Consider the following 13,780-nt stretch of genomic DNA (forward strand, 5'->3'; position numbering starts at 1 on the left):
GTTCGACAGCGCACATCCCTGTGATGGCATGCGGTCTCCTCATTACCTGCTCTGCTGCTCCCATTGTCTTGCCTCTTGTTTTTGCTCCGCTAGACGCTCGCACTTTCCTTTGTTTTCTTCACGTTGAGCATCCATGCATCGGTTGTCCAGATCTGTCCTCAACTAGCGGCTGCTCGAGTGTTCCTTAGGGAGGCCCAAGTTCGGGTACTTCGACGCTGCTGGTACCCGCAGGCAGCTCTCTTTTCTCTTTTCCTGTTTTCCTCTAGCTCTTGCTCAGAATGAATCTGGAGCAGGTCCTCGTCTCGAGCACTGTGAGTGGGCTCTTGGTAGGGTCAATATGCACGCCCTTTGACGTCGTGAAGAATTTTTGGCAGTTCAACCCGGCGTGCGCAGCGAATCGGGCGAGCTTGTCCGCATCCCACGTCGTCCGTCTGCTGTACTCTCAGCAGGGTGTGTCTGGCTTCTGGCGTGGCGTGGTTCCGGCGTACGCGACCATCATTCCAGCCAATGTGACTTTCTTCCTCGCCTATGAGCGCCGGCGTCCGGACGAAAGCCCAGCATGGGCGGGCGTCAAGGCACGCGCGGCAGCGGTCCTCGTGACGGCGCCGATGGAGCTCGCGCGGACGAAGATGCAAGCTTCGATAGGGATTCCTGGGCAGAACCAGTCTTTTCGCCAGGTTCTCTCGCAGATGATCCAGATCGGAGGGGTGTTCAGTCTTTGGAAAGGCGTCATCCCGACCCTTGTTCGAGATCTGCCCTTCTCAGCCATCTACTGGCAGACCACAGAGTACATGAAAGCTTGGGTGGAGAGGCTGGCCGCGAGGAGTGAACGGAAACGCAGCCTCCGGTCCTGCGTACAGGAGCCTGGGGGAGCCGGTGACTGCGTGAGGGACGCGAAAGGTGAAAGATGCCAAGACGACATCCCCGCAGGCGCTCCGGCGCCTGGCGGCTATCTAGAGTCGAGTGCAAGAAGAATGCGGCAGAGAGGTGACGCTCCGTTCTCTTCTATACCGGACACGTCCGCCGCTGGCTCACCCCTCTCTGCTCACGTCCCCTCTACGTCCGCCTGCTGCTCTCCGCGCTCGTCTGCTGCATCATCCTCCTGTGGTGCGCCCACTCGAACCTTCGTCTCCTCCTCGCTCTTCCAGTCCTTCGTCTTCCCCTTCTTCTCAGGAGCTGCCGCGTCGGCTGTTGCGTGCGTAGTCACGCATCCCTTCGACGTACTCAAGACAAACGTCCAAGCCAGTTGCCACCAGATGGAGCCCAACCTCCGGCAGATGGGATACCTCCACCTCGTTTCGCGAGGCTTCGTAGACGTAGCCAGGACCGTCTACGCGCAACAAGGCCTCCGGGGATTTACCGTCGGTCTCACGCCCCGTCTGTTGAAAATCGTGCCTTCGTGCGCTGTTCTACTGGCGTCGTACGAGGTGACAAAATACCTTTGCAGCCAGTCTCTGATCGATTCCATGTGAGTTCGATGCCGAGAAAAGACCAGAGTCCATCCGTACAAGAAGGGTTTGCCCAAAGCGGAATGAATCACAGGCATCCGAGCTCCATTGGAGGGCTCCACTTTGACGTAGTGGTGCTTGGACACCCGAAGCTGCAGAAGATGTCAGGCTAGACGTGTGCCATCCTGCATGCTGCACGCGTTCTTGCCGTTGAGCCCTGCACGTCGTTTCTGTGCGCTTCCCGAGCTCTCTCTACTGGATCAGTTGTATGTGCTTTTCTTTGTGCCCTTGTCCGTTTTTCGCACGTGCTTCCTGCGTCACTGAGATGGGAAGCCGGGACTGTCTGCTTATATTCACTCGTTTGTCTCCTCTGCTGGGTGAGGCGTTGTGTTGAGTTCGAAGTACGCCGCTAGACGTCCGGCGGGACTGCCAACTTCGCCCCCTCCCGCCGAACTTCTCCGTTACTCTTCACCACTGGTCTCGTATATAGTGGAAATCGAGTCGGAACCCCGAGTCACCGTGCGAGCCCATTCCAGGAAACGTGTCAGACGTCTCCCCGTAGATCAAAACTACGCAGTGCTGGCAGCACCACTTTTCAGAGGTCTCGTCATGGCGACCACCTCTCCGTCTGCACGATTCGCCGCACATGCGCACGCCTGCTTTCATCAGGTTTCTCGCGCCGTGTGATTCACAGCACGAGAGCCGTGCAGAGTCACCTACGAGAAAAACATTAGACGGTCACCCAGCGCGTGCGCGTACTCTTCCGTGAATATTTATTAGCCGACAGCACGCCTGTTTCGTTTCGGAACTGATCGCTGAATCTGGTGTTTCCCGCTAGGCGCTACTGCCGCCGAACTCGTTCGCTTTTGGGGCGCGACGCCCCCCGACAAACTACGACGAATGCAGCGCACGGAATTTCTACTGAGGAGGAGATTCCACTCAAGGCCCATAACGCAGAAAAGGCGGAATGAAGCACTCGAGCCGAGAAACGATACAGGCTCCTTCGTTTGTCAGCAAGCCTGATAGCCCCGACTTGACACGAATCTCCCAAGACTGTGCTTCACGGAGACGCCCCACCGCGCCCCGTTAGAAAGTCTCGATGTTCTAGCCCGGGCCATGCAGTGTACTAGCATGTGTGTTGTAGAACGTATGCATAAGCACAAGTCTAGAGAAAGGAATGAAACTGGAATTTTAGGTCAAATGCTCGTGTGGGTTGACCAGCGCTTCTCCAAGCTACCCCCAAGCGGCAGTTTAGAACGGACAGCCAACAGCCACGGCAGGACGGATGCGCGGTGTCGAAGCCAAACATGGCCAAACAAATTTTGAAAATAATAGTGCCAAGTCACGGAGGAGTCAACTCTGACAAAGGGCGCTGCAGATATCGCCTTCACGGCCTCGGTGGTTTATATGCGCAAGAACAGCGGAGCGGTCTCGAAATACAGAACTAGGCAGAGAACGCGACTGCATGACCCCTGCCCACCTATGCCTGCGTCTTCGGAGTCGAACTCGGAGGGCAGTTGATTCTTCGCGTGCCGTTCCTCCCTTTCGTTTCCTCTACCTCGCTTCCTTCCTTCCTCCCGCCCTCTCTCTTTCGTTCTCTTTCCCTCTTGCTAGGGCACTTGGTGGCGCGCAAACAAGACAGCGAGCGAGGCATCGACCGGGTTCTATAAGGGAAAACGCCCCACGTTTTTCGACAGGTTTTCACTCGCTTGGCTCCGTCGCTCGTTGCTACGGCGGAGGGCCCGTGTCCTTCCATGCCCGGTTTAGAGTCGTGTCATCGTGTCACATCTATTCGCGTTGTCCAGAGTTGCCTTTCGTGCGCCTTCCCTCCCCACGAGTTCCCTCGGTGTCAGCTGCACGCCTCTAATCTATTTCTCGACATGTGTTCTTTCCTTCCCTTTCCCCTCAACCTGCGTTTCTCCGTGTCCTCCGTGCTTCTCTCCCTTGCTGCACTGGCCTCAGCTCGCACGAAGCGCCTTTCAGCTTCTCCTTCGTGACCTACGGCCCTATCTGGCTCATGAGAATCCTGAGCTGATCCTCGTCGCTGAGCGTCTCTCGGGTTCGAAGTGCCGCGCCCACGGCCCCAAGCAGGGTCGGGCCTTGCGCGTGCGAAAAGCTGCCTCGGCTGTCTTGTCTGTTCAGCCCTGCGCGGCCGCCCACGAGCGACCCAGGTGCTTCGCTGACGCGGTCTCCACCTCGCTCAAAAAGTAGGCTTCTGTGTCCTTTCTGCTCTTCTTCACTTACCAGCCATCTCTGTGTCTGGAGCTGGGGGGACTCCGCAAGGGAAGAGGCGTACGCGGAGAGATGGCGGTTATTGGCGCCGTAGTCGGTCGTCGGCGCAAGCGTGGAAAACGGGGAAGCAGTTGCGCTTCCACAGCTCGCCGAGCGGCCGCCAGTAGGCTGACCTAACCCCGAGGATCCGCTTTTCTGGGCAGAAGGAAACGTCCTGACTCCTCCCTCGGCTGCAGCGACGGCAATCCTCGCGCAACTGCCCTCACCGGAGTGGCTGCTGCGCTGCGGAGACGTGAGGACGCGCGAGAAAGAAGGGAGGGGCGCCGATGTCGAGTAAGCCTGCGTCTGAAACGCCTCTTTCCTCTCTGATACGGAGACCGCGGCCTTGTCGTGCGAGGGCGCATACGTGGAGCGCGGCGCACGCGCGCCCAGGGCGGAGAAACGCAGAGAAGCGCAGCTTGCATCCACCCGCTCTTGCTCACCAGACGCTAGCGCAGAACCCTGAGGGTACTGAAGCAGCGTGGGCACCGCCGCCGCAGGGTCGCCAACAGGGACGGAGGGCGCGGTGCATGTGGTCTGCAGGACGCGGTTCTCGATTTCAGTCGCCTCCATAGCGGTCAACTCGCGCTGCAACTCCGCCTGAACAGAAATCCAAGAGGGACGCAGAAAGGCACCGCCCCTCTGTGGACGTCTATAGGAGGATGGCAGTGCGTGAACGACAGCCCCTCTGAGGTTCGCGGCGACCAAGCTCTGGCCAAAAGTCAAGCCCCATATACAACCCGTGAGGAATCGCCCTAGCAACACTGAGGTCTTTTGAGCCGACTTATTGTGCGCAAGCACACGCTACAGCACTCAGGAAGTCCAGAAACCAGCGTCCCACAGTTGGCTGTTCATGCCAAACGGAGAGACGCTATCAAAGGTGCCACGGACCACAGCGAAGACGCCACCTCCTTGGAAGAGAGAGAGAACGACACACGTCGCGTACAGGCAGCGACGCGTTTCCATTGGTACGCTGTGCTCGTCGCTTCTTGTAGCAGCTTGCCCCTCTGTTTTCCGCCCTGAAGAAAGACCTACGTCGTCGAGAGGCGGCAGGCCTTGGGCAAGAACCTGCGTGACTTCCTGCTGTAAGTCCTGTTGTTCCTGGATGTCGTCCAGCAGGCGGTCAATCTTTCCTATGCTTCTGCGGAAGATGAAAGAGAGAACAGAACGTACCGACCATCTCGCTCATTTCTCACAGACTGCCACTGCCTTTTGTCTCGTTCCCTCCTCCTCGCCCTATCTTCAGCTAGTAGAAAAAGGCCTCTAGCCTCGCAACATGCGCGCGTGGTATCTCCGTCAAGCTCCATGCACAGAAATGTACGCACAGACAGGACAGGACGTTCATGACTTTGACAATCCCTCCCTCATGCATGCATTTTTGTTCACATATCGTTTGCGTACAGCTTCTGGCTGAAATTTCGATGGGCTTTGGCTGCTCCAGCAATAGCTTGCACGGCGAGCTGCTGAGTATGGGCTGCCTCAAGCGTGACGATCTGCGTTTCGAGCGTCAGACGCGAGGTGAGAACTTGCTCCAGATCTTGCTCAAAAAGCTTCTTTCTCCGCAGACACAGCAGCGCCCCTCTGCGGTCTCCAGAGGCGACGCGCTCGCGAGCCGAGGTCTCCTGGATCTGTAGGGGACAGGAAACCAAAACAGGGTTAGGTTTTAGGCTCTAGGGAAACAACCGAACAATCTTCAGGGGGGAGAGAGCGGCGCCTTTCTTCGCAGATCAGAGCGCCAGTGCACATTGACAAGTCCTTGAGACAGCGCACGTTGTTCATGTTCGCTACGCATTCAGAGTTGGGGGGGTCGAAAGCGACCCCCGGAAGCAACAACGCGGCTACACGAAGTAGGCAGTTATATCCGTTTTCACTCTTTTCTGAGTATGGCTGTAAGACAAGCGTGACCTTTCCGATACGCGTTGCCATCTTTATGGTGCTTCATGATCAGCCTGAATCAGGCTTACGCGAATTTTCTTCTCGATGTGCTGCTGGCGCTTCTCCAGCGTTTCAATCGCCTCCTTGTTCCGGTGAATCGCCTCAGCCAAATCCGAAGTCGCGGTGGGGTCCGCAGGGCCTATCGGCGTTTCCTCCTCTTTCAGCTTTCCAGAGCCGCTCCGACCAAAAATGAGGCGCATCATCTTTTTCTCGCCCCCTGCCGAAGGTGAGTGGAATTCGTCTTGAACGCTGCCCTCAGGAGAATGATTACGCTGTGGATGAAGCAGGGCGGGGTCTCAGGATGCGCGCGGAGAAAACGGAGATGACAGCTGAGAGAGGGGGAACGAGATGTGCGGAAAACCCGCCCCAGCCGAGAAGACACCGCGAGACGGGAGGCTGCCTCCGCACGGCTTCACGCCAGCCAGAGAGAGCTGAAAAGAGGGAGAGAGATAGAGGCCTTTTCTCTTGGTACGCGGCTTTGAAGGGAAAAAACGCGATTGGGAGGCAAGAAAAGCAAAAGCAGAGCTTCGCACGGTGCGTTTCGGCGACAGACGACGAAGACGAGACACTACACGAAAAAATAGAGAGGATTCAAGAGGAGACTATCGAGACATAGGGCGACAACAGAGCGCGTGCGAGCCGTTGAGCTGATCTGCCAGCTTATATGGCGAACAGAGACATCTCAGGGCCCCTTAGAGCGGGAGATCTTCCCGAGCAAGCGCATGCTGACTTCGTCCTCCGCATTGTTGACTGCCCTGCGAGCTACAGACTCTGAGTACTTTCCTTCTGACAGCTGCCTTCCTCTCAGAACGAAGCGATGCGTAGCACACCCATGTGTGTCTCCCCTAAATGCCCTCAGAGAAAGCAGGCCGCTGTCGCTGTTCCACGTTCCGCCTCCTCGCCTCTGCAGGTCACGCGGGAACAGAGGATAATGGAGCGCTCCACAGGAAGTCCCGCTGTGCAAAACAACGACTCGAACAGGTCGGCAGACTCGGCTCTGCACGAAGTTTCTCCGCCTTTCCTGGGGAATTAATGCAATAACCCGAGCACTCCTCAGTTGCAGGGTTGCGGAATGTGTAGCAAGACACAGCGGCGGGGGAGTGCCGTGGAGACTGCTGCCCCGGAAACCGCGGAGACGAGGGCGGCGTTCACACGAGAGATAGAAGAAGCCGTTTTATCTGTAGAGAGAGCGCCCGGAGTTCTCCTTGTGCGACTCTGAGAGGATTTTATACGGAACCAGTTAAGCAAGAGCGGCAAGACTCCCCGCCGCGCCCACGCTCCTACACCAGAAAGTCGGTCTTCCTGCTGCAGACTCACCAACACACATCAACACAAACAATCTCTACGAACACCGGTGGAGCTTGGATTCTATTGCCCCGATTCAATTTGACATGCAGAAACTACCGTCAGACTTTTGGTCGCCCTCCGGGGGCACCGGTGCGGGTGATAAGCGGAGGGCGAAAAATGCCCACATACGCGAAAACAAACAGCTACGAAACAGGGGAGCATGAGCACGTGTGAACAAATATGAGCACATGTGCCAGCATTCTCCCAAAATTATCAGCGTCACCTTGAGAAATGAACGGCGGTAGAGAAACGCACTGCGACCGACGACGAGAGAAGATCAGGCGGCCTTCTGGAGGGCAAGGCTGGCGTACGAGGCGGGCAGCAAGACTCGGTTGCTTCAGAAGGGGCGCTACCAAAGTGGAAGTTCCTGGACACAGGAGATTCAGGCGTCTTCTCACAAGCATTTCGGGTGGTTTCGCCTTTTTTAGCTGACATGCCTTCCCCCAGTAACGTGGTGCGTGGTGTCCTTTTTTGGCTCAGCTGCTGGAGCGCCGCACAGGCGGAGCTTACTAGTGGCACAAGCGCGTGCTGCGTTTTCCCCGTTTCGCAGGACAGGTGACCTCACTGCGCCGGGGTCGCCTAGTGCAGCGGACAACCTCGCCTTCCATTAACCCCACTTTCCGCTTCGTCGCACGTTTTCCAGGCTATTATTCGTGGAATGCACAGCTGGGAGGCAATATAACTTCGTGGCTACGCTGGATCTGCTTATATTGGGCGTGATGGGGGAGGGGGGGGGAGGGGGGAGCCGCATGGGCACCGCGAACCCCCAGGGGAGGCCGCCGCAAGCCAACGTATATGAACGAGTACTCTCTAAAACAGGAGCTTTGGGTATCACAGAAAGTTCGCCGGAACGTCTTACGCAAGTGCAGTAGGCGGGGGAGGGGGAGGGGGTTGCTTCTTGCGCGGCTTTTCTCCAGTCAGTACAGTGCAGGCTAACGCAGCATCAGGTGTGGCTTCCCCTCCACAAGGCCGAACTCGTCGGGCGGTTCCATGGTGACCGCTAGCTGAACGGAATAATACCGTACGAACCGAAAGAACGAGACGGCATCTGACAGACTAGTGCATGCATTCGCCGGCGTCGGGGGTTATTCGTCGCCGCGTGTATACCTGTCCATGCTTCGCTCACCCTATACATCAAGTCATCACTGTGACGCAGTTCTCGTGAAAAATACCTCGGTAATTCAAGGAGGGCTCACAGCAACTGCAACATCATGGCTTTCTCATAAAAAACTGATACACGGCTCCACGAGGATCTTTTCGGGAACAAATTGACATGGCGTCGAGACAGATAAGCAGCGCGGGATGCTCACGCGAACGTCGATCTGCGGGATCCCAGCAGTGCAAAAACTGGCGACACTAGTTCATCTTGACAAGCACTGGACGCTCGACAGGGGTCGTATCAAGATTTTGTCGTTGCTTCCTCAAGAGGTTTCGAAAGTTGCGCGCCTCGTAGGTACGCACGGTAAGACTAAGGTACGACAGCGGCGTGGCAGCCGGTTGGACTTCCGGAGCGTGCGAATTCGTCACTCTGAGGAGCCCACAGTGGCAGTGTAAAGCGTAGTGGTCGGAAGAACCTCATTCAACCTGTTGGGTTTGCATCAGAGAGGCAGAAACAATGTGATGTCGAATGCGAAGGAGTGGGGTACTGGAAGGCTGTGGACGCCCATGCCACGCCGCAGCGGCTGCAGTATTTGTACAGCTGTCTCTTGGCTGTCGAGATCCACGAGGTTTTAATACGAGCTTCGGAGAGAAGTCTCTCAAGCTCCGTGCAGCAGGGCATGCCAAGACCTTGTACCCAGTTAGTTACGCCTCATGCATTCAAGCTGACAAGGACGGGCGTTTCGGAGACGTAGAAGCTCCACGATCGGTCCAGACTAGCGTTTCTATTCCTTTGGGTAGGGATGAAAAGAGTCAACGATCTGCCAGACTACGACAGAGCGTAGAAGGCTTCACGCAGTTGTTGACACAGCGGCGAAGTGACCAGGCAGCTGCGCAAGGCCCGGACGACCCCCCTCGTGTGCGGATGTTCCAGCATCCGCGTGGAAAAAAAGGAAGGATCGGGATGGAAGCCACGCAAGAGCATTTTTTCGAAAACGAAGAGATTCTTTCGTGAAACGGCTGAGGACTTTATTCCGTGCCCCTGCGAGGCCCAGGCGTGCAAGATGTCACGCTGCCGATATCGGAAGTCTGGCGCCTTCAAGCCTCCTCCGTTCGCAGGGGGGAAAGTGTGCTCTGCGCACACAGCAGGCGCGACTTTCTTATCCCACTGGGCTCCTTGGTCAACAAAAAGTACACATCCAAGAGAAAGCAAAGGGAATGAAGGAATGAAGCGATGGAACGCGGAACAAGACGTGGAGACACCAGTAGACTAGATAGATGTGTCCTCTCGCCTGCCTGTCTTGCGTTGTGTCTTTTCGAAAGGTGTGTAGCCACACACACCTTCGGGGCCTACAGCCTCTGAAATTCATTTCTGCCACTTCTCCAGCGGCTCGCTGGCTTCGTCCGCAGAGGTCAGATTGATTTCTTAGTTCTCTCGTCTGCTTGCTCTCTCTTGTCCTCTTTGTGCCTCAAGTCGCTGCTGTTCGCCCCTCCGGGTCCCTCACGGCGCTGCCTTCGTCCGCGGCCGGAGGAGACACGCGATTCTTCTTTTCTTTTTCTCTCGTTCATCGCCATATCCTCATTTCCCAGTTTTTTCCCTCCTTCAGCTTCTGTATCGTCACATGCCCTTCGTGCCTGGCTCTTACGCCTCCCGTCTTCCTTTTCTGCTGCCTCCAGGCAGGAAAGGGCAACGGGGTAGGACGAGTAAAGATGGCGGATGTGGCACACACACAAACGCATTACCCCGAGTTTTTTCTTGAGGTGGATTCTTTTCTGTCTCTTCCGGCTTATCTCCAGTGTTCATCTGAATATTCTTCGCATTGTGCCGCAGTTTCGCCTCCTTCTGTCTTCTCGGGTTCTTCGCACCAGAGCCCTCTTGATCAGGGCTCTTGCCCTCCACCACCCTACACTCAGGCCCCCTTATGGAGGCGTCCTCAGATGCTTGGCAATCCTCGACAAGACGCCCTGAGCTTTCGCTCCCTGTCCATTTTCCGCTTTCTTCCCCTTCTTTTCGTCTTCCTCTGTACCCCTTTTCTCGCGCCCTACTCGGTGGGCGCGCCACCGTTCACGTTTTCAGAAGGCGTTTCGAGGACGCTGCGACAAAATCCAGTATGGTTCTCGTTTGACGACACAAGTGCGTTCTCATATCTTCCGGTGGGTCTGTCTTTTAGCCCTCCATCCTTCCCCGGTGTCTTGTCCCGCTTAGCCTCAGCCTCCACGTTTGCTTTTGGCTTCCGCGTCCCTTCTTCGCAGGCGTTGTACTCGTCTCCGCATTTGCTGTTCCGCTGTCAAGGCTTGTTTCCCTCGGCTGCAACGCCTTCCTCTTTTTTCGGTCACAGACGCCGGAGCTCGCCTCAGAATGGCGCTGGTATTCTCTCCTGGTGCTCTCCTGCGGAAACGAAAAGCGCTTCGCCGGCGCAGCGACCTCATCTTCGAGAACAGAAATGCAGCGACTCTTTGCGCTCTCCGTCTGAGCCCTACTTTGCGCATCGCACTTGTTCCTCTGGTGTTGCTGGATCTGCCTGCCGCGGGTTGTCTCTCTTTTCCTCTTCGTTTTCCTCCTCTCTCTCGACATGCTCTCGTCACGCAGAAGGCCACCGCGGCTCTAGAGCCGCGGCTCGGCGCCTCCACGCGAGGAGCGCGGGAGAGGGGGAGGGCTCTTCTGCTGTCTCAGGTCCTGCGCCTTCGCAGCCGCGCCGCGCGTTGTCTTCTGTCCTGTTGAGCAACCTGAAGGCCGAGCAGAAGCGTCTGCGCGAGGCTCGGGAAGAAGAGGAAAAGGAACGGGCGCAGGACGCGGAGGCAGAGAAGAAGAGGGAGGCGCGAGCGCGGCTGCGGAAGGCCCGCGAAGCACTTTTGATCAACAAGAAGAAGCAGAGGAAGGAGACGCACCGAGTGCGTGTGCTTCGCGCGGCCGCCCGTCGGCGCTACTTGGCAGAGAAGCGCGAGCGAATGGATCGCGTCTTCCTCGAAGACACGCAAGTGCAGCGAAGCACTGAGCGGAGTCGAGTGGGCGGCGGCGAAGCTAGTCGAGCCAAGAAGGCGAAGGAGATCCAGATGCTGAAAGACCTCGTGGAAAGCAGCGCGCTGGTAATTCAGCTGGAGGCCCACGGCTTGACGCCCAACCAACGCTGGAGCATCGTCCGCGGCTTGGCTCTCGCTGGATTCTACAAAGGCTACCGCATCAAACACGGGAAGAACAGCTACATGCGCGTCGCGCTCAGAAGGATCATCGCAGAGAGAAAGCAGCGACAAGAAAACCAGACGCCCGCCCAGCAGGGCGGCGGCGACGGCAGCGCGGCGGCCTCCTCGCAGAGTCTCTCTTCGCTGGCGCAGGGCTCCACCGCTCCACAGGACGAAGGCAATCGCGCGGTTGGCCGTACCCAGCGGGGATCGCTCTTCCCTGCGGCGCTTCTCGGGCAGCCTCCCTCCGCTGTGTCCGCCTCGGAGTCCTCTTCGCTGTCTTCTGCTTCCTCGCCCTCCTCCGCGCTGGCTTGGCGGCCGTCAGTTCGGCGAGTGCGGCGGGACTTTTGGATCTCGCACAACGAGGAACTGGCGTTCAAAGCTGCTGCGCATCGCATCGACATTTCAGGGAAAAAGGTGAAGCGGGCGCTTGCGCCGGAAGAAGAGGAGATCTTTGCGGAGCTCGAGGCGGAGGACTCGCAGCAGCAGAGCCGCGTCGCGGCGCGCCTCGAGAGGAACCTGGAGTCCGCAGTCTGGAAGGACGACCCGCGCTTCGCGCATCTTGCGATCGGCATGAAGCCTGGGGGCGTGTGGACGCAGTGGGAAGACGACGAGGAGCTTGACGAGGAGAAGGCCGGGGAGATGCCGGCCGACTTGAAGGATGGCGACATCCCCTACATGGAGGTCGACGACTGGAAGGATTTGTTTGAGGACGAGATCCGCCGCGTTCGCGAGGCGAAGCAGGAAGCGCGCGCGCGCGAGAAGGAGATGCTCTCCACGATGCCGCTGGAAGGCGAGGTGACCTCTGTCGCGGAGAACGGAGAAAACATGATGAAGTACTTGTCGAAAACGAATCTGTATCTCTTCGTCCGCGCGATGCCGCGGAACGAACAGCGCCTGTCGGCCCTCGTCAGGACGCTCATAGGCCTGCTGGACGAGATCGTCTTCGACAACCGCGTCAAACGCGAACGCAAGGGCCCTCCTCCCCGAAAATATAAAAGCCAGTGGTACGACGAGGAACTCCTGCCGCATGTCACGCCCGAAATCGCCGCCTCCATGGGCTTCAGTCCGCTGGCGCAGGATGGGCGCGCGCCCAAGAAAAGGCGGAGCGCGACTGGAATTCCGCCGGGGAGAGGTCAGACACTCAGCAAGCGAATGCACGGGAGGAGAAGGAAGCTGTCGGAGGCGAAATAAAGGCCGCCTTCCTCGGGCGCAGTGTCCTAACGCGGGAGCAACTCGAGGAGTTCGCCAGACGGAAACACACCAGGGCACGACTTATGCAGAGGCTAGGGGGTAAGCGCAGGAAAGCTCGGCAAAGGCGACGGGGAGACGCGCATCAGAAAGGAACTGAGAGAGGCCACGAACGACAAAGAGGGAGAGAAAAAACGGCAGCGGCTGAGTTCGTTCCTCCCTCCTTCGCTGTTCCCATGAGTGCTGGAGACAAACGTCTTTCAGAGACGTCCGCTCTTTCTCATCTCTCAGTCTTCCTTGATTCCGTTCGAGTTTTGTTTTGTGATTTGCTGGTTTTCCGAGTAGCTGGTCGTCTGTCTCTTCTTGTCCCGAGCAACTAAAGAATGCTGTTCCTGTATTTTGTCCTGCTTCTTCAGGCTCTATCATAGGCGTGACGCAGCGCCTCGCGTCGTCCGTCCAGGCAGTCCCTTCCCTCCTTGCGTCCGCCACGAACGATCTCGTAGAGCAAAAAAAATCAACCGAGGTACCTCAGGACTCGGCGAAACCCGACGGGACGAGATAGATAGGAAGCCCGCGCATTCCGTGTTTTCCCCCTATCCATCCGCAACACCTATACGCCTGTCTCAGTATCTACACCCACAAAGACCTAATTATGTATATATACATACCGCCTGAGATGCGCGGAGAGGCGTTGATGGTTGAAATGACAACGGACCGGCTTAAGCTTGCTTTGACTTGTCAATATATCTATATTTAGGAGTATTCGTGTTTATGGAGCGTGTGCCATTGTTGGGGGGCCGGAGGCGTCGTGCCATTTCACGCATCTTTTGGAATCGCGTTATATAGGCGTCAGGAACCGAAAAACGAGACGTGGAAAACTCTGGATAAAACCAACGGATCTGAATTCAACCGTGTGGCGAGTTGGTGTCAAGGTAGTAGAAAGGAACATTCCGGTGTGGCGTTACGCGCGGCCGTCTGACATGCCCTGAGCCGCGCGATTGAGTGTCAAGGGTGCCTCCTCGCTGGGGCGGACGGTTTCCGAGTTCGCGTCCAACAGGCTCAGGCGCTCGGTCTCTTGTCTTTTCTTGTCGACGACAAAAGGATACCTTAATTTGCGCTGCCCGATTACTGAGCTAGATGACTGGTCAGGGGCTTGAGATCGCGCAAGTGACTGCAGCTATCGGGTGATGTTTGGTATACTGCGAGAGAAGGCGCGGTGTGCCGCACGCGCGGGACAGGCGGGGGTCTGGTGTACAATACTCTCATTTAAGTTGGAATAAGAAAACGTATTAGAAGTTGAAGGGCACGCG

At 57.2% G+C, this 13,780-nt stretch overlaps 3 protein-coding genes across 3 annotated transcripts; 2 read left to right on the forward strand and 1 right to left on the reverse strand.

The window, feature by feature from the left end:
* Positions 1 to 278: 278 nt before the first annotated feature.
* On the forward strand, positions 279 to 1,472 carry BESB_005110 (carrier superfamily protein; the record flags this gene model as incomplete). Its single annotated transcript, XM_029359266.1, has 2 exons — positions 279 to 825; positions 931 to 1,472. The coding sequence occupies 2 exons, from the start codon at positions 279 to 281 to the stop codon at positions 1,470 to 1,472; spliced, it is 1,089 nt and encodes a 362-aa protein (XP_029222179.1).
* Positions 1,473 to 3,446: 1,974 nt separating this feature from the next.
* On the reverse strand, positions 3,447 to 5,857 carry BESB_005120 (SNF7 family protein; the record flags this gene model as incomplete). Its single annotated transcript, XM_029359267.1, has 4 exons — positions 3,447 to 4,319; positions 4,755 to 4,860; positions 5,121 to 5,347; positions 5,684 to 5,857. 4 exons carry the CDS (start codon positions 5,855 to 5,857, stop codon positions 3,447 to 3,449), a joined length of 1,380 nt encoding a protein of 459 aa, XP_029222180.1.
* Positions 5,858 to 10,037: 4,180 nt separating this feature from the next.
* On the forward strand, positions 10,038 to 13,032 carry BESB_005130 (uncharacterized protein; the record flags this gene model as incomplete). The annotated part of the gene is made up of 2 exons (XM_029359268.1): positions 10,038 to 12,414; positions 12,887 to 13,032. The coding sequence occupies 2 exons, from the start codon at positions 10,038 to 10,040 to the stop codon at positions 13,030 to 13,032; spliced, it is 2,523 nt and encodes an 840-aa protein (XP_029222181.1).
* Between the last annotated feature and the right edge of the window lie 748 nt (positions 13,033 to 13,780).

The sequence above is a fragment of the Besnoitia besnoiti genome, chromosome I, assembly GCF_002563875.1.
Source record: "Besnoitia besnoiti strain Bb-Ger1 chromosome I, whole genome shotgun sequence".
NCBI lineage: Eukaryota > Apicomplexa > Conoidasida > Eucoccidiorida > Sarcocystidae > Besnoitia > Besnoitia besnoiti.